Source organism: Saimiri boliviensis, chromosome 6, assembly GCF_048565385.1.
Source record: "Saimiri boliviensis isolate mSaiBol1 chromosome 6, mSaiBol1.pri, whole genome shotgun sequence".
Taxonomy (NCBI): Eukaryota; Metazoa; Chordata; class Mammalia; order Primates; family Cebidae; genus Saimiri; species Saimiri boliviensis.
Genome location: NC_133454.1, coordinates 38,915,347 through 38,941,051, shown reverse-complemented (window position 1 = coordinate 38,941,051; position 25,705 = coordinate 38,915,347). Strand labels below are relative to the sequence as shown.

Sequence of the window (25,705 nt, the reverse complement as noted above, 5' to 3'; positions counted from 1 at the left end):
GCAGAACATCTGATCTTGTCTGGCCTTGATGTCTTATGGTCTTGGGACTTCTTCTGACTTTCAGGGGACATTGAGGAATGAGACACAGATACAGGAAAAGTGACAAACAGAGTTTGATTTCCTAACCTCAGTATCTCCAGCTCATTTCTTTATTATTACTACAGAAACAGGGGTGGCACTTCAAAATGTTTCTGGTCCCTCTCCCCTCAGTCTGAGCATATGGCATAACTGCTCTTCCTACCCTATGAAGGTGGGGACAGACAGGTGAAGGCTGCTCTTGGCTAGAGTTTGGGACTGATTTTTCCCCTTGAAATGTAGGCCCACAAGGCAAGCATAAGAGGTGTAGGGAGTTAAGACTGCATGCATCATCCAAGGAATGATTACGCTCATTATCCCTGTAAGAATGAGGCTGGGTGTGGTGGTTCAGGCCTATAATCCCATCACTTTAGGAGAGTGAGGCAGGTGGATCATGAGGTCAGGAGATGGAGATCATCCTGGCTAACACAGTGAAACCCCATCTCTACTGAAAACACAAAAAATTAGCCAGGCGTAATGGCATGGGACTGTAGTCCCAGCTACTCAGGAGGCTGAGGCAGGAGAATGGCCAGAACCCAGGAGGTGGAGGTTGTAGTGAGTTAAGATTACACCACTGGCCGGGCGCGGTGGCTCACGCCTGTAATCCCAGCACTTTAGGAGGCCGAGGCGGGTGGATCACGAGGTCAAGAGATCAAAACCATCCTGGTCAACATGGTGAAACCCCGTCTCTACTAAAAATACAAAAAATTAGCTGGGCATGGTGGTGCATGCCTGTAATCCCAGCTACTCAGGAGGCTGAGGCAGGAGAATTGCCTGAACCCAGGAGGCGGAGGTTGCGGTAAGCCGAGATCACGCCATTGCACTCCAGCCTGGGTAACAAGAGCGAAACTGCCTCAAAAAAAAAAAAAAAAAAAAAAGATTACACCACTGGATTCTAGCCTGGGTGACAAAGCAAGACTCTTAAAAAAATTAAAAATAAATAAATAAAAAGAATGAGAACTGGACAGTTGGGCACGGTGGCTCATGCCTGTAATCTCAGCATTTTGGGAGGCTGAGGCAGGTGGATCACCTAAGGTCAGGAGCTCGAGACCAGCCTGGTCAACATGGCAAAACCCCATCACTACTTATAATAAAAAAAATTAGCTGGGTGTGGTGGTGCACGCCTGTGGTCCTGGCTTCTCGGGAGGCTAAGGCAGGAGAATCACTTGAATCCGGGAGGTGGAGGTTGCAGTGAGCTGAGATTGCGTGCCACTACACTCCAGCCTGGATGATAGAGCTAAACTGTATCTCAAAAAGAAAAAAAAAAAAAAAAAGAGAGAGAGGAGAGAGAGAGAGAGAGAGAGAGAGAGAAGCACTGCAACACTGACAATGGCAAATGGCAAGCTTATGAGTCAAGTGATACACGAATGATAAGCGCTTGATAATTATGTGACATGGAGGTGAGCAATCACTTCCCTAGTGGGCCTCAAACTCACCCAAGTCAGGAGGTAAAGAAGGTACGTATCCGGTGGCCCGTGAGGTGCCTTGTACTTTCTACAGAAAAGTGTGTGGGCAATTTGTGGCCTGGCTTCACCTTCTCATCTGCCTGCCTTTACCACCCTGAGTCCATAATCTTATATGGGTCATCATCAGAAGGAAGAGTTTTGGGCATTTAGGGATGATTACAACCATAAGAGAATCTTCTTGGTTGTGCAAAAATTTATCTTAAATTCAGGAAGTTGTTATCGAGGTTCAAGGCCACTAAAATTATATGCAGTTCTTAAAAATTTCCGTACATTTTTGGGGAGGGGTTTGATCACTTTCATGAAATTTTCAAAGAGACTCATGATCTCCAATAGATTTTGAACTATGGCTCCAGTAAATCACTTGACAGTGGGACAGAGAAGAAACAGAAAATTGCCTTAGCAAATCTTTAAAGTGAGAGAAGAAAATTGATACAGTGGAGTAGACTTAAGATTTGCTTTCTATTGTGGAGGTAAAAAACTGGGAACAGTATATGGTCATCAATACAGATAGCCTTACAGATTGTGGTATACTCAAACTGTGAGATATAATAAAGATATTTTATTATGATGAAGACATTTGTTCTATACCAATTTATTTGTAGGGTTTTCCATGATGTGATCAAAAAGTGAGAAGAGCAAGAATCAGAGAAGTCTTTGCAATATAATTCCATTTTTATAGAACAAATCATGACAAACTTCCTTTCCCCTTACATATGTGTGTGTGTGTGTGTGTGTGTGTGTGTGTGTGTGTACATACAATATGAACAAGGAGAAAATACCTAGAAGACCAGATATCAGATTGTTAATGGAGAGGAACCAAGAGCAGGTGAGGGTGAGTTATTCAGTGAGGGTCAAATGAACAAACAAGCAAGCAAACAAATAACAGCAAAAAGACCCACTCTACTGCAAAAGGAAGGTCTATAATAAGAACTGCAGGCATGATATGAACACAGTTATATAAAATTAAATATATGTCCATATATGTATAAGGAGAGGCATGGAAGAACGGTGATTCAAATGTTGGTTATCTCAGGAGAATAGCAACTGACATTTTATTCTATTTTGCATATTTTCTGAAGTTGATTCTTTTAATTTATTTTGTATAATTAAAAAAATTAATTGAGATGAGGGTCTCACTATCTTGGCCAGGTTGGTCTTGGACTCCAGGCTTCAAGTGATCCTCTCACCTTGGCCTCCCAAAGTGCTGGGATTACAGACATAAGCCACCATGCCTGGACCCTAAAGTTGATTCTTAACTCTTTTTCTCCTCTTTTTATAATTCAGCTATTATGTGACTGATGTGTATTATTTATATAATCAGAGAAAACTTAAAATTTCATGGCAATAAAAATTATTTTTATTTCAAGTGGCAATTTTCATTCTCTGTGCATAATTCTAGTAGTCACGAAGTTCATTATTTTCAGAAATGAGACATGAAAAGCACATAAGTCGTGGTTTCTGTATCATGCACCCTAGTTGGGCAGATTCAGCAAGGATGTGGCATGTGGGTAGGTGCCAATGTGAGTGGCACCAATGGAGTAGCGTGGCAGTTGGGAGGAAAGTAACTTACTAAATTCAGCTCAGTGGATTTAGAGAAGAAGGTTAGAATGTGAATATTCTGTTTAGGGTCACAAATGCTGAGGCAAGAAGCACAGAGCCTGCTAGTAGCATGAATGGGCTTTAAGTGAAGGAATAGGCCATGACATAAGGCTTCATAGGCATTCCTGCACCAGATCTGGGCCCTGGATTACAGACTGCACTTTGATTAATGAAAAACAGCATCAAAGTCCTCCAGAAGCGGACATGAACATGGCTAAAGAAATGGAAGATTTTATCGAACTTCTTGAACTCTGCCGAAAACCCAGTTGCTTAGACATATTTGTCACTCACTATGAGATATTCTGCATTTGCAAAATGAATTCTAAGCATGATTCAGTCTTCTTTGCTGGGCTTATTAATCATCTGGTGGACTTGGTATTAGAAACAAGGAAGTTCCTTGCTCTCTCCACAGTGTGGATGTTCTCAGAGCTGACTTGGATTGGAAAATCCCAAGAGATTTGTTGTTCATAATGAAACTAAGATATGAAACTTGAGCTCATGAAATGCCCTGGTACTAAGGAAGGACCTCTCTTTTTCATCTGTATTTGTCTAAGATAAGTTAGATGACCACTCTGGGCAAAAAAGAATTCTACTTCAATTTGATAAAGCTATGCTCAAGTGACTTCATTCTGTTCCATTCTCTCTCTCTCACTCTCTCTCTCTCTCTCTCTCTCTCTGTGTGTGTGTGTGTGTGTGTGTGTGTGTGTGTGTGTGTGTCTATTATTTTTCTCCTTTCCATCCCTGAATCACCCTCCTTCTCTTCCTCTGTATGGGCTCATCTGATTCTCCAGCAGAATGTTCATGGTTTATTTTTGGTGAGGACACTTGCAAAAGCAGGCAACCTGGAATCATATCAGGGCTTCCATTGCAAGAGTTCTCACTCAAAAACTTTTTATTATCTCTCTTCTTTTATTTTTTATTTTTTAAATTTATTTATTTATTTTGACAGGTTCTTGCTCCGTCACCCAGGCGTTCACTGCACACCTCCACCTCCCAGGCTTAAGTGATACTCCCACTTCAGCCTCCTGAGTCCCTGGGACTACAAGTGAGTTCCACCATGCCCAGTTAATTTTTGGTATTTTCTGTAGAGATGGGTTTTCACCATATTGCCCAGGCTGGTCTTGAACTCCTGAGCACAGGCAATCCACCAACCTCGGCCTCCCAAAGTGCTGGGATTACAGCTGTGAGCCACTACACTTGGCCCCAAAAACCATCTCCCTTGCAAACTAGCCATAATGCCCCCAAGACTTCCAGTAGAGAGTCCATGCATGGCTCTCCACATTTTCCAGAATTATTTTGAAGTTTTGTCTTTCAGAGTTGTCTATAGTAATGAAAATGCCCACCATAGGGGTAGCTCTTTAAGGAGTCATCGAACAATACTTGTGTAAGGAATGACTGAAAGGTAGCTGAGACCAGGTAATCCCAGCACTCTGGGAGCCAAGGCAGCCAGATCATTTGAGTTCAGGAGTTCCAGACCACTAACCCTGTCTCTACTAAAAATACAAAAAAATAGCTGGGTGTGGTGGCAGCTGCGGGTCCCTGTAATTCCAGGTACTCCAGAAGCTCAGGCAGCAAAATGACTTGAACCCAGGTAGTGGAAGTTTCAGTGAGCCAAGATCACACCACTGCATTCCAGCATGGGCAACAGAGTGAGACTCCGTCTCAAAAAAAAAAAAAAAAAAAGTCAGTTGATAGCCAAAGAGGCTTCTGAGAACTCTGATTTATTTGGAAAGCGGACTACCTACTGCAGAACAGTGAGCATATGCCTGTTCTAGCCAGTGATAACTCTTCCATGCTTTCGTTTCAGTTTATTTAAAGTCTATCGTCACTTTATTAACTGTCTAGTGATATAATTTTTTTGTGGTCTTTGAAGGCTAAAAAATGATTTACAATCCATGAAGTTTATATACTTTCTTGAAAAATGTGGCAAAACATTTAGAAAACTATGCTTAAAATGTACTAAGAGTAACAATAAGAAGAATAATATTCATGATAATACAGCACACCTACTATGTAGACAGTACCATGTTAAGTATCTCTCCTGTGTATGTAGTATGTGTGAATCTCAGTTCAGTGGGGCCATATATATTGCATTTTTTCCCTAAAATCATTTTTATAGTTTTATATTCGTTTGTTTTTAGTTTTTTTCACTTTTTAAAAATTTTTTGACTCTTCAAAACTTCAGTTGTTTTTTCAAATTAACATTTAAATGGATTACACATCTTCTATGATTAAAATATGGAAATGTACATGAACAAAATATACACATTTTTTCGTGAATGCCTAGGAAAGAATGATGTCAATCAAATTCATCCAAGGTTTTAAGCAGCAGCATCCATGCAGCCAGGGCATGGTCAGCATTTGAGGACAGAAGTAAATATGTGCAATTCATGCATCCCTTTGAATTCTTTTTTAGTGACTGACTAGCCATGTGCTACAGCTGGACAGTTCTCTTCTGCTTACATTCTTCTGATTCAATTTTAATTTCATTTTAAATTCAATTTAAATTAATCAATTAAATTACATTTCTATTTAATTTCAACCTCCTGAAATGTCAGTGACTTTGATCACCGTAGGTCAAGAAAGCTTTTTTTTTGAGAATCTGGGTCACTTTGAGCTCCCCTTCAGTCTGGGAAGCAAACATCCGATAGATGTAGTGGATCTTGCGGAGCAGAGGTGTTGCCACGCCGGGCTCCATGCTGCCATGTCTGGCTGATGCCTACATTTTAAAATAGAGACAAGGTCTTATGTTGCTCAGGCTGGTGTCAACTCCTGGGCTCAAGCAATCCTCCCTCCTTAGCCTCCCAAAGTGCTGGGATTATAGGCATGAGCTACCACACCTGGCCAAATTTTATTTTCATTTTTTTAAATAAAGATAGTGTCTCACTTTGTTGCCCAGGCTGGTCTGGAACTTCTGGCCTCAAGCGATTCTCCCACCTCTGCCTCCCAAAGTGTTGGGATTACAAGAGTTAGCCACCATTCCCAGCCACTTGCCTAAAATTTAACTTATGTTCTGAGCCTCCATCCCTTTGGGCAGGAAGGAAATTCAGCCTTAACCATCTGGAGTTCCATCTCCTCCCTATTGGTCCACCTAGCCCACATATCTTCTCAGTTCTGCTCACTGCTGCCTTTGTGGCATGCTTGCCTCAGGGAAGTTAGAGGCACCGGGCCCTGCATCTCACTTCCCTGCTGCACCCTGTGATGATTCCTTCTGCGGTCCCACCACAACCTTGCAGTGCTGCCATGGAGTGGGGCTCAGTTCTTCCTGATGCTCAGAACCCACAGACTCTCCCATCACTCTCAATATTAACTCACTTCAGGAGTTATTGTCTTCCTAAATTGCATTCACTTTAGTCGATTTAGGCTCTTGGAAAGAAGTAAGAATGTGAATAATGTGCTTGGGGTCACAAATGCTCAGATAAGAAATGTGGCTTCTCTCCAGCATTTCTCTGGAGCTGGGACTCCAGGAGAATGATTCACTTCCCAAGTAGAAGAAAAAGAGGCCCACTGCATCATCCCTGGCATCCAACTGCACACCCTACCTTTTTCAAGTTCTGTGATCTGACTTCTAGGACCCTCTGGTGTTTCCTTCAAAAATGAGAATAATGGCTGGGTGTGATGGCTCACATCTGTGATCCCAGCATTGGGAAGACAAGCAGGTAGATCACCTGAGCTCAGGAGTTTGAGACTAGCCTGGCCAAGATGGTGAAACCCCATCTCTGCTGAAAACCCAAAAATTAGCTGGGTGTGGTGGCATGTGCCAGTAGTCCCAGCTACTCAGGAGGCTGAGGCAGGAGATCGCTTGAACCTGGGAGGCAGAGCTTGCAGTGAGCCAAGATTGCACCACTGCACTCCAGCCCGGGCAACAGAAGGAAACTCCATCTTAAAAAAAAAAAAAATGGGGATAATAACCTTTGCCTGTGGTGGTGCAGGCCTTAGTTCCAGCTACTTAGGAGGCCAAGTTGGGAGGTTCACTTGAGCCTAGGAGTATTAGTGAGCTATGATTGTGCCACTGTACTCCAGTCTTGGCAATAAAATGAAACCTCATCTCTAAAAAAATAAATAAGTAACCTTTGCGTCTTTATGTTTCTGTGATGATTAAATGTGACAATGTATTATAAATTCTAAGACATACTATCGCTGTTCACTAATATTTATGTTCTCCCCTTGGCCTGAGAGGAAAACATCATGCATCTAAGTCTGCAGCCAGATGAGGCTCTGGTTCTCCACCACTGTATTCCTGGTGTGGTGCCTAGAACTGCCTTGAAGTTAGTAGGTGCTCGGTAAACATGCATGAATGAATCTCGCAGGACAATAGGGTCCAAAGAACATCAGGAGGGAACTTCCATTGTGGAACAGTCATTACAGGGAGGATGTGTTCCTAAGACTTATTGAAAGCAAGAACAGGTCTTAACCACAGCAGGAAGGAATCTGTTCTTGGAAGATTGGCAGGAAATCTCTTGATAGTGTAGGGTGTAAGATACAGGAAAAAGAAAGCTGCTAAAGACACAAAGAAGTGAAAGAATGTCTTCATTGGAAATAAAAATAGGATACTACACCCACATTTTGATTCTCTCTAGGTCTTGTTTCACCAAGTATCCCAGATTGGTCAAGTGTGAGGAGATCAAGACCACTTGGGCAGCCATGGAACACTGAGGTGATTACCAACGGAGGTCTTGGAGTCAAGATAACTTGCCTTGGAATCTTAGCACTGACTTTGCAAGACCTTGGGAAATCACTTCAATCTCTTTAACACTTAATTTGTTTGTAAAATTAGAATAATAATGGTAGCTACTGGAAAAGAGTTGTTACAATGATTCCATTAAATAATAGGGAAAAGTTTTAGTCTATGGCCTGACACTTGAGGGGTCAATGATTGCTATCTTCCTTTACTACACTCTTAGGCAAACCTCAAAGAGGTTGGTAAAGGGGATGAGAAGGAAAATCAACTATCTACCCAGATCTCTATCCTGTGGTAGAAAGGAGTATGAAATGATTCTGACATAGGCCCAGATTGGAAGCTGAGGGTCCTAGTAGAGACATGGCTTCTAGGGGCCACACTGAGGAAATCAAGAATCAAGAGGTCACTGGCCATGCTCTGTGTGAAGAAGAAAGTAATGCAGAAAGTAGCTGACTTTAGAGTTCCTCATGAGAAACTGCTGAGAGGAGTTTCCTTATCATAAGGCAGATTTTATAGCACTAAGCTTCCAAAAGTATCTAAGGACATACTATCGCTGTTATATAAGACATACTATCTATTATATTTTTTCCTTCTTTAACCAGACACTAGGACATTCCAGGGTATATCCCTGATACAATCACCTGCAGTCATCTGTGCAAATCTAAGTATGTCATCAGCAAGAACTAGAGGGAAGAATTCTTCCAAGAGACACAAAGAAATCCCTTTCACACACCAAGAGTCTGTCCATGGAGGAAGAATACTTCCGCTAGTTCACCTTTTCCTTTTATGGATGAAGAAATGGAAGTTCAGAAAAGGGAAGCGAATTGCTTGAGGAGACATCCGGGAGGTCTCTTGACCCTCTCCTGACTTATTGCTACAACACATTTCATTTTGATCTTTCTTCAAATTTGGGTCATGTGAATATCTTTAAAAAAAAAAAAAAAAGATAGGTCTTGCCATGGTGCCCAGGCTGGCCTCGAACTCCTGGCCAAAGGGATCCTCCCACCTCAGCCTCTTGTGTAGCTGGGACTACAGGTGTGAGGCACCCCTCCAAGTTCTATGAGTATCTTATTACTACAAACACACTACAAAAATAATACTGTGATACACACTTTCATGCTTTTTAGTTAAAGCCATGCTGTCCCCTCTGCTCTTGCAGGTGCCAGGAGTAGGTAGACAGTCCTAGGAATATTGTAGGTGAATCTGGGTTCCCAGGGTGATAGCAGTAGTCGTCTGTTTTCTGGAAGACAAACTTCTTCCATCTCCTCGCCTGCCATGGCCTGAGCAGTGCCCTGCTTCTAAGGTGCCTTGTGCTGCTAGGGCTCCCCAGGAATTGGCCCAGAGCACCTCTGAGAAGCATAATGTTTAGAGCCATCTTAGCCAGTTGTGTGGACTTAGACAAATTAACTTGTCCTATACTGTACATTATAAGGTGGAGACAATGTGATGATGTACACATATGTGTTGTTAGTGAATTGTTTATTTTCCTGTTCTTGCTCTCTAACAGCAAGGTAAATATCTGAGGGTAGAGAGAATGACTCAAGCATCTCTGAACTGACTTTGATTTTGCAGCCTGGTTTAATGGAAACAGCAAGGCTTTAGAAACAGACTTGGCCTCAAACCTCAGCTATGCTACCTACTAGTTGTGTGGCTTTGGGTAAGTTATTTGAGTTCAGTTTCCTCATCCGTAAATGACTATTGTGAGGATTAAATAAGACTGTGCACGAATCAACTGGCAGCTGTTAAAGCCTTTCCATCATATTGGTTCTGTTTCCTTTGTAATACAGAGTTTAGGGTTTTTCAACATTTATTACTGCTCCTGATAAAAGAGGCTTTGTAGACACTTTAGGGATTTCCCCCATAAAAATTTAATAGCAGAGATAAACTGTCTATCTGCTCATGGAGTGTATGCATATCTGTCCTTTATACACAAAAAAGATTCTTTTATTGCCTTTGATGACCAATTTTTCACCCAGCTGGGGGTGATATCACCCACACTGAGAATGCACGTCTTTATGAAGTAGCCTGTACTCTACATTACCAGGTCAGTCAGTGACCCATGACACCAGTTTCACCTTGTCTGATGTGGCATCTTGCCAGAGGATTGATAACAATTTTCTGGAAAACATTTATAAAGCCAAGTGATTTGGATTTAGAGATATTATTTAGCTCACAGAAAGCAAGTCTGTTAAACTTTGTGTCATTAAAGGTGACATTCTCATAAGGGAATGGCCACCTGTATTTGTAGGTTAAATAGACTCAGAGAAAACAAACCAATGGCTAGAGAGAGGAGAACAGATCAGAAAGAATCTGCATAGCTCTCTGCAAGAGTTAGGCAAGATAATTTTGAAATTAGATAATTATTTTTTCTTCTACATTTTTGTCCTTTTCTTTAAGCTTCACTCAAGCAGCCAACAGACTGTTTCCCTGGCCACAGAGGTGGGCCAGAGCAATGACTAAATCATAACACACTATTATGTGTCCCCTACCACACTGACCAGATTGTCCCTATACAATCAGGAGGAAGAAAAGTTGTGGTGGGATTTGAAGGGGTGTTCAGTAGAATCTATCCTCATGCTGCAGCACCACTGCTTGCAGTTCTACTGTTGGAATTTTATTGCTTGACTCGTTAATGTTTTTAGCGCTTAAATATTCTCTATTGAGTAAGAGGCATGTTCTGTACAATGAGACAATTAGGTCAAGGCAAAAGGAAGCTGAGGTGATGGGCAGGTAGATTCCAGAGGTAAATTTTTTCGATCTGCTAAAGTTGAAAAGAGTTAACCCGCATCCTACCAACCTAGGCTATCTAGGAGGTGAGAAAGTTTGCCTCTGGAATCTATCCAGGTACCCAGTTGGGACTGGGCTTCAGCTCAGATGTCTGAAGATGTTAAGTCACAGAATCAGAATCTAAGCCAGTGCAACCCGCGGAACATACAATGAAGTATCACGACATTACAAACTTTTTTTTGCTACATGTAAAATCTCTATATCACATTTCTCTGGGGAGCTAGATTCGGTTTAGACCGCATCTATCTACTCCAGCAAAAAGATTTTAGCTAATCTTTAAAAATTTATTTTAAAAACTTATTTTATCTATAATGAATATAAGGAAAGTATTGGAATGAAAATCAAGAATATCAGGCTTTAAGAAAATATATCTTAAGTCCTCTTTCTCTTTCAGTTGCTTGATATTTCTTTTACAAGGGGATATTTTGTAGTATAGGTGGAAGTAGGGGCTTATTTATCATTTTGATTATATATACTCTGTATTGCTTGAGTGATGGACTAGATGCTAATTGACCCATTGTTGGTCAAATAAGGTCATGCTTTCTTTGCATGCTTTTGAGATAAATCAAAGGATGATATCAACTATGAGTCACTCATAGGATTCACATTCACAGAGCCTGGCCTAAGAGTTATATAAAGAGGAACGTTTCAGGAACTTAGGCTAGAAAGGAACAGAGTAAACTGAGTTGATCCACTTAGAAGTTTACAATGAAGTTTCTTCTACTACTGCTCCTGCAGGCCACTGCTTCTGGAGCTCTTCCCCTGAACAGCTCTACAAGCCTGGAAAAAAATAATGAGCTATTTGGTGAAGTAAGTATAGACGCTACAGTATTTATCTAGCTTGATGTTTGTCTTTTAAGATTTATTGCATTAACCACTTTTTTTGTTTCTTTGAAGAACCAGTTGAAAATTGGTCTAGGAGGCTGTCTGCTTTCAGTATTAAGATTTTCTTTGCCAAAGAAGAATATAAAAAAGAGGTATTGGATTTGAAGGAGTGTTATGATATTGGCAACTGAACTTGTTCCTTCTAAAATCCTTTGGCCAAGAAATTTCCATTCAATATAATTGGAGTTCACTTCTGTTATGGTATTTTACACTAGTCATTAAATGTCAGTTAATAATCTGAGATCCGAACAATGATTTCATTAATATAACCACTTCAGGCTGCCATAACTATCTAAGCATATTCCCTTTACCCTCAGTCATGTCAGATATATCTTTATAGGTTTTTTTGTTGTTTTTTTTTTTTATGGAGATGGGGTCCTACTTGTTGCCCAGGCTGGTCTGTAACTTTTGGACTCAAGCAACCCTCTGCCTCAGCCTCCCTGAGTGATAGGATTACAGGCATGAGCCACTATGCTGGGCCTATCTTTATAGCATTTTTAATGGATTTTTTTTTTCAATTCTTAGTTTCTTTTCCTTAATTAAAAAAGTTTTGTCGGCCGGGCGCGGTGGTTCAAGCCTGTAATCCCAGCACTTTGGGAGGCCGAGGCGGGTGGATCACGAGGTCAAGAGATCGAGACCATCCTGGTCAATATGGTGAAACCCTGTCTCTACTAAAAATACAAAAAATTAGCTGGGCATGGTGGCGCGTGCCTGTAATCCGAGCTACTCAGGAGGCTGAGGCAGGAGAATTGCCTGAACCCAGGAGGCGGAGGTTGCGGTGAGCCGAGATCACGCCATTGCACTCAAGCCTGGGTAACAAGAGCGAAACTCCGTCTCAAAAAAAAAAAAAAAAAAAAAAAAGTTTTGTCTCCCTATTCTCTAAGATTATTGTAACATTGAATTTATCATAGTTGTCTACTTTGTTTAGCTTTGAGTTTTTAAGCAAGAAATTTGTATCCCAGCTTATAATAATAATATTAATAATACATGTATTTTTTTTGAGACAGGGTTTTATGCTGATACCCAGACTACAGTGCAGTGGCAATCTTGGCTCACTGCAACATCTGTCTCCTGGGCTCAGGTGATCCTCCTGCCTCATCTTCTCAACTAGCTGGGACTACAGGCACGTGCCACCACTCTCAGCTAATTTTTGTATTTTAATAAGATACAGGGTTTTACCATGTTGCCCAGGGTGGTCTTGAACTCTGTGGCGCAAGCAATCCTTCCACCCTGGCCTCTCAAAGTGCTGGGATTACCGGTGTGCACCACTGTGACCAGCCTGGGTAACCAAGAGAGACTTCCGTCTCTTAAATACATTTTTAAGAAGATATTTCCACTGGGATTCCAGGAACATGGCTCACTGCAGCTTCTACCTCCCAAGCTCAAGTGATCCTCTCACCTCAGCCTCCTGAGTATCTGGGACTGCAGGCATGCACAAACACTCTGGGATAATTTTTGTATTTTTTAGACAGAGGAGGTTTTGCCATGTTGTCCGGCTAGTCTCGAACGCCTGGGCTCAAGCAATCCTCCTGCCTCAGCCTCCCAAAATGCTGGGATTATAGGCCTGAGCCACTGCTCCTGACTGACACATCTTTGATAGCACAAAAAATTATGATTTTTTTTCCCTCATTATAATTGTCCAAGCAATAATAATCTAACCTGTAAGATGTGCAAAATTCCTGGTCTGAAAGCATTAGTGTGTAATTTAGTCATATACATGGAGCTCCCAACAGAAACTTTTCTGTGTGCAATTTTGCATTACTGAATGGATTTTTTTCCAGAGATACTTAGAAAATTTTTATGGCCTTGAGAAGAACAAACTTCCAGTGACAAAAATGAAAGCCAGTGGAAACTTACTAAAGGAAAAAATTCAGGAAATGCAGCAGTTCTTGGGGCTGAAAGTAACTGGGCAATTGGACACATCTACTCTGGAGACGATGCACACACCTCGATGTGGAGTCCCTGATGTCCATCATTTCACAACAATGGCAGGGAGGCCGGTATGGAAGAAACATTATATTACCTACAGGTAATGTTGGTGCATATTGCCCTGTATTTTCTACTTTCCCATAGGTCTGACTCCTAACCTGAACCAGTCAGACACAGCCCTAAATCTGGAAGTAGATAAAGTAACCTCCCTCAATTGTTAACGCTATCTCTGTTAAAATTCATTTTCTCGGCCGGAGACAGTGGCTCACTCCTGTAATCCCAGCCCTTTGGGAGGCTGAGGTGGGTGGATTACAAAATCAAGAGATCAAGACCATCATGGCCAGCATGGTGAAATTGTATCTCTACTAAAAATACAAAAATTAGCCAGGCGTGGTGACATGCCCCTGCAGTGCCAGCTATTTGGGAGGCTAAGGCGAGAGAATCACTTGAACTCAGGAGGTGGAGTTTGCAGTGAGCTGAGATCATGCCACTGCATGACACTGGGTGACAGAGAGAGATTCCATCTCAAAATATATATATTTTTTTTCTTCAGAAGAAAGAACTGTTCACTCGGGTGAGTCATTTGGCTTGCCAGTCCAAAGCAGATTTTAAAAGCTGCAAATGGAAAATGAAACTAAATTTACTATAAATAAGAGAGAGGGGGAAGTTTATAGAGTAGTCAAGATGGATAAATGCAGAATCTGGGATCAGGAGCTAAAAGCATAAGCTTCTGTGAAAGCAAATCCTTTACTCTGATGACCTGTGAGTTTTAAATAAGAAGAATATAAGTTGGATTTTGGTTAAGAAGGAAGTTGTCCAAGGAAAAGTGTTTCTGCACTTAATGAAGCAAGTTTTAAAATCTGGATTCTTGATTTATGAAATGATCCATCTTCCAATTGTGCTAGCAAAAATGAAGTATTATAAGACAAAGTTAACATGTGCTTTCCATACATTTTTTCTCTCTTTTTGCTGATAAAGCATCCATAATTATACACCTGACATGAACCATGAGGATGTTGACTACACAATCCAGAAAGCTTTCCAAGTATGGAGTAATGTTAGCCCCTTGAAATTCAGCAAGATTAACACAGGCGTGGCTGACATTGTGATGTTTTTTGCACGTGGAGGTAGAGAACTTGTACTTCATCTTTGTCATTTGGCATGATCTATAGGATGTATAGAAGGACTAATTTTCTTTCCTTTTCCAAAAGCTCATGGAGACTACAATGCTTTTGATGGCAGAGGTGGAGTCATAGCCCATGCTTTTGGACCTGGAGATGGCATTGGAGGGGATACACATTTTGATGAGGACGAATTCTGGACTATAAATTCCAAAGGTGGGCAAAAAAAAACTAAGCAAACAGGAAAGGAAAACAACAAAAACCCTAACAAATTCAAAATTCTGGTTTCAAAAGACTACATTGTGACAAATGATTACACGATGAAAAATCTTGTTCTGATTATAATTTTGCCTCTAAATCAAATTTAACACTTTGTCTGGACCTCAATTTCACCCCCTGTAAATTGATGATATTAAACTAGATCATCTTGAAGATCAGCTCTAACAATCTATGAAGATTCTATGAACTATGAACTGTTCATCAGTATAAACTCAAAAGAACCTTAAGAAGCTTAATATGAAAAGGTAAAAGCTGTTATTTAGGCAATTTGGGTTTTTTGTTTGTTTTTGTGACAAGCTCTTGCTCTGTCACTTAGGCTGGCATGAGGTGTCATGATGCTAACTCACTATAGCTTTGAACTTCTGGGTTCAAGCAATCCTCCCACTCCAGCCTCCCTAGTAGCAAGGACCACAGGTGTGCGCTATCCGCCTAGTTAATTTTTTTATTTTTGTAGAGACAGGATCTTGCTATGTTGCGTCAAGAGATTTTCCTCTCCCAGCCTCCCAAAGTGTTAGGATTACAGGTGTGAGCCACTGTGCCCAGCCTAGGTGATTACTTTTTGACAGTGAAATCCATAAACTCAAAATCAAACACACTAATTCTGTGTTTGCCAATAATTAGAGGATAAGATGGTCATCTACATGATTCATAATATGCTGACAATTTCTTAGATTCATAGTGAACGAGAAAGAAAAAGTTATAGAAAATCTAGATATTCCTATAGAGAAACACAAGATTATACAGTCATGTAGTCTCATGTGGTCTTGGGATAAAAACTTCAGAATGCCTAATTGAATATTTAACACATTGGGAGCATTTATAGAAGGACTGTAATTTATCAACTCCTTCAGATAGTTGACATGAGGTTAACTAAACTCTGCTGTTATTTAGGGGAATCACTAGCACAGGAAAATCCTAGCCATCATGTCAGAAGCCTTTTTAATTCTTCCATTGGAAATTTTAGATTCTATGACTCCCTCATGTGGAAAGTAAATGCGGAGAAAGTCGTTAAGGATATTCTCTACTCACCATCCTCCTCTCTGGGTGATATTGCACATGTTGAATGTCACTATTTTTTTAGATACTATGTCCACCAGAAAGACTGTTCTAGTCTAACACATAGCCTAAGGCTTAAAGTTTTTGATGAGAAGAGGACTTTTATATTGTTAAAAGACAGATCATGTAGGATTTAGGTACTTGCTGAACTGCAAATCCTCAGTCAGACATGTTACATGTGCCTAAATGTTATCCAAGGTTATTTGGGGGATTGTAACCCTTTCGTCTTAGGATACTTGTGCTAGTTAGCCTCAAAAAATGTTTTGGAATTCTAATGAACCTTAGAAGAGTAATTTTATACAGCTTTCTATAGGTAAAGGAAATTAAGACCAAGAGAAAGTTAGTGGCTAGTTTGCGGAAAAGCTGGGCCAGAACATGCATTCCGACCTCTTAGCCCAGTATTTTCCACCTGTCCATGTTGCCTTATTTTTTAATTGGATTGATTCAATGCTTTCAAAAAATCATGACAATTATAACTTAAAATGCTTATTTTCAGCCTGTTTTGTTGTTGTTGTTTGTTTTTGAGATGGAGTCTTGCTCTGTCACCCAGGCTGGAGTGCAGTGGTGCTATCTCAGCTCACTGCAACCTTCGTCTCCAGGGTTCAGGCACTTCTACTTCAGCCTCCCCACTAGCTGAGATTACAGGTGCTGTTCACCACATATGGCTATTTTTTTTTTTTTTTTTTGAGTGGAGACGGGGTTTCACCATGTGGGCCAGGCTGCTCTCAAACTCCTGACTTCAGGTGACCTGCCTGCCTCAGCCTCCCAAAGTGGTGGGATTACAGGCGTAAGCCACTGAATCCAGCCTCAGCCTGTTTTCTTTTACTCAGTAAATTAAATAAACAAATAAGTTAATGCTTGCTGGCCTATTTAATTACGGTATTGGGTAATGAGGCTATTTGAGTACAGAGATGAAAAGGACACAATCCTACCCTTGAGCACACAATCTAGTGAGAAACAGGATACAAACATAAATCCATTATTTTGAGATGAGGATCAATGGTAGTGGCTCATAGACATATAGGAATTGAGAAAAGGATAAATTCAGGTTTGGCTAAATTGTAAAATCTTTGCTGGACCCATGATACAGAAAATTCTTGAAGGATTTGTGTCTAGACACTTCGAAAGGGAGGTGTAGACTCTTTGCGCTTGGGTACGGGAGAGTATTTCAAGGTCAGGTTCTGCAGCTAACTGATGTGTGACTCTGGGGAAGTCAGTTCTTCTTAACTACAATTTTTTCATAGAACAAAAATGAAGGCATTGGACTAGAAAGCAAAAAATGTTAGGAAGTTTCAAATATTCTGCAAATTGAGATATTTGAGAAAAGGGACATACCTCTCTCTCTTCTCTTACCTACAAAGGTGCGTTCTCCAGGACGTACCACAAAAATGAACAAGGAATTCTTACGGGACTTAAAAGAAAAGACAGATATTAAAGACAGACTATTTTAATCATAGATAAAAATGATGAATTCTGAATGGGGCTCAAAAGAAAAGACAGAAAACACTGTAACTTGGTAGTCCAAATATGTCTAAATTATAAGTATAGACTTTTTTAAGAATTATTTTTTCTTTTTTCTTTGTTTTTTTACATTATTTCCTTGAGTCATATAGAATCTTTACTTTTATTTAGAATCATGTGCAGTAAAAGCATGCACATTAGAGCCAAGAAATTTGGATTTAAATCTTGGTTCAAGCACTTAATTTGATTAATCTTATTGATACTGTTTCCTCATCTGTAATGGAGAGCACAGTGGCTTTCTTTCAGCTGTGTGAGAATTACACATAATGTGTTACATTTCTCGGTGACTCACAGCACCTGAAGCTTAATGATAACCTTATATTTGGGTTTAGGAAAAGACGATTGCTAAAGATATTTTTTTCTAGATCTAGTAAAGCTTCATGAAGAGTAAAACCAGAATTGAGTCATGAGAGTTGAGAATTATTTAGAACAATGAAAACTTTTGAAGGTAGCTGTGAGTTATTCTAGAAATTTTTACAACAGAATATATTTTATTTGTCTACTAGTAAGGCAGTCCTTAACCAGAGGCAATTTTGTCCCCAGGGGTCATCCGACAATGTCTGGAGACATTTTTCGTTGTCAAAACTAAAAAGGGATTTGCTACTTGCATTTAGGGGTAAAACCTGAGATTTCTAAACATCTATATTACACAAGACATCCCAGACTACTGGCCTATAATGTCAGTAGTGCTGAGGTTGAGAAACCCTATTCAAAAGGGTATAGAAATAAGTAAAAGATTCTTAAATGTTTCTTTTTCACTGTGTCAGATATTGTGATATTGTCCAAGATGATAATGCATTTCACAGGTTTCTGTCTTTTGATTGGTTTCTTCTTAGGCACGAATTTGTTCCTTGTTGCTGTTCATGAGATTGGCCATTCCTTAGGTCTTGGCCATTCCAATGATCCAAATGCCATCATGTTCCCCACCTACAAATATGTTGATCTCAGCACATTTCGCCTCTCTGCTGATGACATACGTGGCATTCAGTCACTCTATGGTGAGTTGAATTTATTTATCATTTTGCCATATAAAGATACTTTTATGAATAGTCTAACATTATCTATATTTGACTAAAACTTAAATATATGTATTTTGAACTCCATAAAAACCCTGTGAGGTAGGCGACACAGTATTATCTTCATTTTACAGATGAGGACAAGAGACCTAGCATGTTAATGTCAGAGCCAGAGGCAGAACCAGAGGCCTCAAATCTGGTGTTCTTTTTATCTAAGATACCATTGCCTTACAGAGGAGGGCCTGCATATTAAATAATTTATTTTAACTGGAAAAGGAAAGTAAAGATAATCAGATTTTCTTTCTCCATGATATTGCAACCATATGGATAAAAACATCTTACTTTATGCTTCCTGTAAACGTTATAGAATGCTTAAATTGATTTTGATACAATGTTCATTAAGAAAATTTAGTATTTAAAAATAACAGTTTTCCTCCTCTGAACTAAAATGCAGATTTTGTTTTCTAATGCTTCTTGAAATGTATTTTTTGGAGGTCCAAAAGAGTACCAACCCATGCCAAAGCCTGAAAATTCTAAACCAGCACTCTGTGACCCCAATTTGAGTTTTGATGCTGTCACTACAGTGGGAGATAAGATCTTTTTCTTCAAAGACAGGTAGGATCATTTTCATATCTAACCAATTTTAAAGTTTCTGCTTTTACATTTTTTTTTAAATCAGAGAACAGTGGAAAATAATTGAAAATGAAGTAGATGAAACTTGTAAGCAAGAACTTGGACTTGATTCTATAGGTAATGAGGAGATCGTAAAGGTTTTGAAGCAGGAAGACAGATGTGATTACATTTGTGTTTTAGCTAGAACACCGGTGTGTAAAAAAGGATTTGCAGTAGGAATCTGGGATGGGAAATTAGAAGACGGGAAACAGAAGCCAGACTATATTAATCATAGATAAAAATGGTGAGGTCTGAAACTAAGACTGTAAAAAAGTACCTATGCAAGAGGCTTGATTTCTTAGTTATGGAGGAGAGAATTCCAGGATAACTTACGGATTCTTCCTTAGAGCACAGACTGAAGCAGGTATGGGTGGCAAGGAGGAAGAGTTAGGAAGATTAACATTTGTCAAGTAGGACAAATATTTCCCATTTTTGAGATTATAAGACTGAGATACTTGAGCATAGGTGACTTCCTTGAGGTTACAAAACTGGTGAGTGGATTGTAGGGTCAGGCTAGAAGTTTAGATCCCTGGATTCCAAGCTCCAAGGTGTTTCTGTATATCAGGTTACTTGTTAAAATCATTTTTATTATCAAAGAGTTGACTAATATTCTTTTCTTGTGGATCCATAGACATCAGACAGCCATGGAACAGAATGTGAAGACAATGGAAAGAAACGCTGGGTCTTTTCACAGGTCCTTCCCATTCACATGCCATGGTTCTTGAGTCTATGTTGTTTTTAAACATGTGTCAAATGTCTTTCATGCCAGGTTCCTCTTGGTGACATTTCCTCAGAGGCCAAAGACCAGTGTTAGTTTAATTTCTTCCTTATGGCCAACCTTGCCATCTAGCATTCAAGCTGCTTATGAAATTGAAGCCAGAAATCAAGTTTTTCTTTTTAAAGGTAATTTTAATCTTTAGTTTTGTCATTGAGTCTACTTCAAGGAAGAGAATGAATTAAGAAGAGATTAATACCTTCTAACAGATATAGACCAAAAAGCACTCTAGATTTTATTAATGGTGGCTCTTAATTATAAGCTTAAATTGCCTGAATACCTAAGTAATACATACAACTTTCGGAAAAAGTTTGTAAACTATAAAATACTAATACTTGTGGAAAAAAACCCACAGGAGCCATAGAAAATAGACTATGCTCAAGATAAATAAGCAATACATTTTATAACTGTGGGAAAGGAATTATGTTGTTTGTAGTAAATCAATATTTTCTTATTATTCTTTCTGTATGATTCAAATGTACCCTTTTTCTTTGTCTTCACAGATGACAAATACTGGTTGATTAGCAATTTAAGACCACAGCCAAATTATCCTAAGAACATACGTTCTTTTGGTTTCCCTAACTTTGTGAAAAAAATTGATGCAGCTGTTTATAACCCACATTTACATAAGACCTACTTCTTTATAGATAACCAATATTGGAGGTGAGCTTTAATGGTTGGTCATTTGACCCCTCAGATTTTTCAACAGGCATGGGATGGGGTTTTCCAGAAAGCATCTTTTCTGCGCAAGTTCCCAAAGCTCCTTGACCTTCCAGGGAGAGAGATTAAGCGAATATAGGACAAAAACAGTTATTGTCAACCTAGCTATTTATGTTCTCAATTTCTGATATATGAGATAGTAATGTGTTTTTTTAAAAAAATACTTAATAAAATGTCATGTTATTAATCATAATGGAAGCACATTGGAAAATAGTGTCATAGATGTACAAGATCAAGTATTTAATCAACAGTCAGTTTGGAGGGTGTATGGATTTTCAGACTGCTTTCTATAATCACTAGATTCAAAAGACAAAATGAGGAAATTATCCTCCAAATTACAGGAGGTCTTGCAAGTTCCTCCTTAAAAGAAAGTCAGACTCTGGTCAAGTGAGGATAGGTGCTCATTTGAGTGTCTATCTCTTTTGTCTCAAGTGTCTAAATTTTGAAGGAGGAGAGGATTCTCTATTCCTTCTTCTGAGTAAGCCAGTCATTTCCCAGATTGCTTGCCTGGTTGACATGAGACATGATGTATATGTTAAGCTTACATTTACAATTATTATTTTTTCTTAAACATTTAAAACTCAACAGCCAATTCCAATTGAATACCTCATGCTTATGACTTGAACTTGACCACCAACCCTTAGCCCTGTTTGAGAAACAAAACTTGATTTTAGCAAATAACACTTTCTAAAGAGTGTACAGATGGGTGTGGTTTGCTGTAGCCTGTTATTATGAACATTGACATTTCAACTCTGAACAGTGGCTCTGTTTAGTTTTCCGCTTCTACTTGGCCCAGGAGTTTCCCCTTAAAGGCCAGTGAGAGAGTGCTAAACAAGCCATAAATGCTTAGAGAACTAAACTGAATAAAAACAAGGTAACAGTTAGATTCAGTTGCCACTTGGAAGTCTAGAGAGAAACAAAACTCTTTTCACTTGCTGGTGAAAGAGAATTTAAGAGAGAAACTAGGACCTGACCATAGAGCCTAGAAATAAAAGGGTTTACTTTCAATTTCTCTTGAACATGTGTGTTTAAAACCCTTTGGTTCCCTGGCTCTTAGTCCCTTGACCTGTTTATGATCTTAGGGGAAATGGGTATTTTTGTCTCAGTGGAAAGCTTTGAAAAATGGCAATGACAGGCAGCTGAAGAACTGGTCACTGGGGCGAATGTTGTAACCAAATCGCCTTCCATGCCAGAGTCTATAAAGCAGGACCAAGCACTGGGGGAAGTATCATGGGGTAGTGGGAGAAAAACATAACCAGAGTCAGGAAACATAGGTTTGAGTCCTATAGGGACTTAGAGGAAATCAATGAACTGTTTAGGTCCTTGGTTTTCTTCATTAGAACAACTTAAGCCCTTTTGGAAAGAGCCCTTCAGTAGAGAAGGCGGATTTGTGGTGCATGTCAGGAAAGCCCCTTTTTAAATGATATCCTGCTGGTTACTTCTTTGCTCAGGTATGATGAGAGGAGACATTTGATGGACCCTGATTATCCCAAACTGATTACCAAGAACTTCCCAGTAACTGGGCCGAAAATTGATGCAGTCTTTTCTAAAAACAGTAAGTAGTTGAGAAAACCATGAAGATACTGGAAATCCCATTTCAAAAGTATAAATCCTCTAAGATTAAAGAACAGGGCTCCAAATTGGAAAGGGACAGGTCTCTGCAATTCCCCACAGAGCCATAAGGAAAAACTCACGCAGCACGCGTCTCTGAATAAGAGAGCTAGAATGAGCAGGGGCTGGTAGCACAAGTGGTGTATTCTCAGGGTTGTCTGGCAGGCAGTGGGAATGCGATTGTTGCTATTTCCCATGTTCCTGAGTCTCTGGAATTTCCTTTGACCTCATCAGCTGCACAGTATGTGCAGGCAAGCACACGGCAGCCAAGACTCGGGCAGTCTGGCATCTTACCTTTTCCTACACTTTGCACTGTAGTCCCTTCTGCCCTCATAGGCCCTCATGGACTGAGGACTGAGGTGAGTTGAGAGAAACTTGAGTTTGTGTCATATGTCTTCAAACAATACCAGCCTATGCAAGTGTGCATGGGGCCAAGATTTTTCATCTGCATTCCCTCCCCTCCCTAGTGTTGTTTTCTCCATCAAAGCCCCTGCGCACCCTACCTGGGTCCAATATCCTGTCTCATGAATCCTCTACCTGGAGTATGACTGGCTGTAGGTAGATGTCTGGGGGGACATGACACACAGCCCAATGGTCCCCAACATTTATGGTCTCAAATCACATCGCATCTTTTTTAAATTTGTTATATTTTGATTTAAAAATAGAGATGGGGTCTTGTGATCTTGGCCAGACTGATCTCAAACTCCTGGCCTCAAGCAGTCTTCCCATCTGAGCCTCCCAAAGTGTTGCAGTTAAGGGCACGAGTCTCAGCCCATAGGTCATCTAATCCAGACAATCTATGAAAATAGATCTATGTTGTTGTTGGTTTTATTTAAAGAACTACAGGGAGGAAATTAAACTATTTAATTTGTTTTCATTTTCAGGATACTACTATTTCTTCCAAGGAGCTAACCAATTTGAATATGATTTCCTATCTCAACGTGTCACCAAAAGACTGAAAAGCAATAGCTGGTTTGGTTGTTAGAAATGGTGTAATCATTGGTTTTTGTCGGTTCACTTTAGTTTAATAAGTATTTATTGTATATTTGCTATGTCCTCAGTGTACCACTACATAGAGATACATATAAAAATAAAATCTATAAACCATAAATTATTATATAAAATATGTAATATTTTTCAATTTTGAAAACTCTAATTGTCAATTTTTTCTTGACTCTACTATTGAGTTTGAAAATAGATACCTTCAAAGGCCAAGATAATTCTTTTTGGAGCATGCTCTGTAAGTTGGTTCCTAACATCCTTGGACTGAGAAGTTATAATTATTTCTGGCATAACTAAAATTAAGTATACATATTTTTGCTCAAATAAAAAAATTTTTTTAAGCATTCATTTTTTAGTATGTTTTCTTGAGAAACAGAACATATATTTTGAAAATAACTCTGAATCAACTCCTAAATAAAAATAAGTCTCCCTGACTATATTGAGGGATGAATATGGCAAGCGGAAAAAAAAGCTTAGATTTCTTTTGATCACCTGGGTAACGCCACCTGTGTCCTTGGTCTCAAGGCAAGAAAGCATCCTCTAGGATGCACATGACCCCAAGGAGTACCTATAGAGTATGGTCACAGACTGGAGAAAAGGGATGAAATGGGAATTTTCCATTCTGGTAAAATCCACAGTCAAGTCTTACAGTGTAATTGCTGTGTGACCTTCACAACCAATTAAATCTAAGCTTCCTTAAATTTTGGAGGAAATAAAATTAGGAGGTACCTACCTCATAGGTTTATTGTGAAAAACAACATAATGCATGGTGAGCACATCATTCTGGTAGTGTGGCCTGTCCTGTATCCATTTTCTCCACTAACTAACATATATAGTCCCACCTATCTTCTGGGTGGTATACATTGTAGAGCTCTCACTTATAGCTTAGGGGTTTGCGGAATGCTTTTTAGTTTTAAGTTTATTGGTAAATCATTGTTGATTGATGTACTTAATTTATGCAGAAACTTTTCAAGTTGGATGATCATTTTTGGCTAGTGGAATGAGCTGAAATCAGGAAAAATATGAGGCTCAGAAAGTATCTAGAGGGAGATGGAGTTCTTTGTCCTTCATGTCTCAGATCTTTTTTTTTTTTTTTTTAAATGGAGTCTCACTCTTCTACCCAGGCTGGAGTGCAATGGCATGATCTCAGCTCACTGCAACCACTGCCTCATGGGTTCAAGCGATTCTCCCACCTCCACCCCCCAAGTAGCTGGGATTACAAGTGCCCGCCACTACACCCAGCTAATTTTGGTATTTTTAGTAGAGATGGGGGGGTCTCATCATGTTGGCCAGGCTAGTCTTGAACTCCTGACCTCAAGTGATCCCCCCGCCTAGGCCTCCCAAAGTGCTGGGTTTACAGGCATGAGCCAGTGTGCTCAGATCCATTCTTAACTCAAGTATGTGCTCCTTCAGTATCATTAAAGTTGTCTTTGCGAAGAGTAGAATCAAGTCATCACTAGAAGAAATGTTATTCTCCACAGGTTACTAAATGCTAGATTTCCCTCAAAAGAAGAAAATTCCTACAGAATCAGTATCAAAAGAAAATGGAATGGTTTCTGGGTAAATTGTCTTTGGCCTTAGGTAATTCAGGAAGGAGTTGTTTCTCTTAAATAATGGCTGAATAGGAATAGAAGTCCAGAGTCACTATCATAAATGTTCATGAAGATGCCTTCAAAGACTTAAATGCAAACCTTTCTTCCTTTTCTTCTATCTATGTTATATGTTCAAATTTTGCTAAACAAATCCTTATAATGTTAAACATGTGCCAGGTGCTGTTCCAAGTGCAGTATATACACAAAAAATAAAATGAAAATAGCTCAGTTAATCCTTATTACACATGAGGTAAATATTATCATTCTCATTTTTCAGATGAGAGAAATAAAGCATCAAGAGTTTTTAGCTTGCTCTAGGCTAGGTCAGGTAGCCTTGGAGCTGTGATTCATAGTCAGGCAGCCTGACCCTAGAATGTATGTTATTAAGATTGAGCCTTAGATTTATAAACTGGAAAAAGTTAAAGCTAAAACTTCTGGCATTTCACTCTATAATGCTTTGCATTTTTAGATTTCAATTAAAAGTCTTCAAAATGTCTTAAGAGTTGTGTGTATATCCCATCTGGCAAATATAATTTTTTTCTCTGGGAAATGAAGGAATATTATTTCACTGATGTCAGGGAAGAAAATTCCAAGACTTGGAAATTACACGTGTCTTTACAATTGAGGGCTGCACACTGTCTAGCTAATTTTCTGGAGTAACTGGTTTTATGAGGGTATGCATCTTTGACTTTTTATTGGGTAGACTATTTTGTAAATCTGTAAGGGTAGAAATAGTAGAGAACTGATAGCTACACAAAAGGTTCTTTCTATATCAGTGCAAATAAGTCTTACTTATTAGGGATAAAATTGATTTGTGCCGGATAGAAGAGATACTCTCAAACATTACATTTTACTGTCCAATAAAGATATTACCTATTTATATTATTAGAAAATTTATTTCAGCATTCCTTACTATAT

The 25,705-nt window shown here is 39.4% G+C and overlaps 1 protein-coding gene, 1 long non-coding RNA gene and 1 pseudogene across 2 annotated transcripts in view; 1 reads left to right on the top strand and 2 right to left on the bottom strand.

The window, feature by feature from the left end:
• LOC141584820 (uncharacterized) overlaps nucleotides 1-25,705 on the bottom strand; it is a 218,387-nt gene that overhangs the window by 168,836 nt on the left and 23,846 nt on the right. The window lies entirely within an intron of this gene.
• On the bottom strand, nucleotides 2,889-13,378 carry LOC101042542 (bolA-like protein 3; annotated as a pseudogene).
• Nucleotides 11,254-23,543, top strand: MMP12 (matrix metallopeptidase 12). The gene is made up of 10 exons (XM_003923766.3): nucleotides 11,254-11,418; nucleotides 13,275-13,522; nucleotides 14,401-14,549; nucleotides 14,634-14,759; nucleotides 18,236-18,397; nucleotides 18,910-19,030; nucleotides 19,857-19,990; nucleotides 20,366-20,525; nucleotides 22,034-22,137; nucleotides 23,078-23,543. Exons 1-10 carry the CDS (start codon nucleotides 11,317-11,319, stop codon nucleotides 23,176-23,178), a joined length of 1,407 nt encoding a protein of 468 aa, XP_003923815.3. The 5' UTR covers nucleotides 11,254-11,316; the 3' UTR covers nucleotides 23,179-23,543.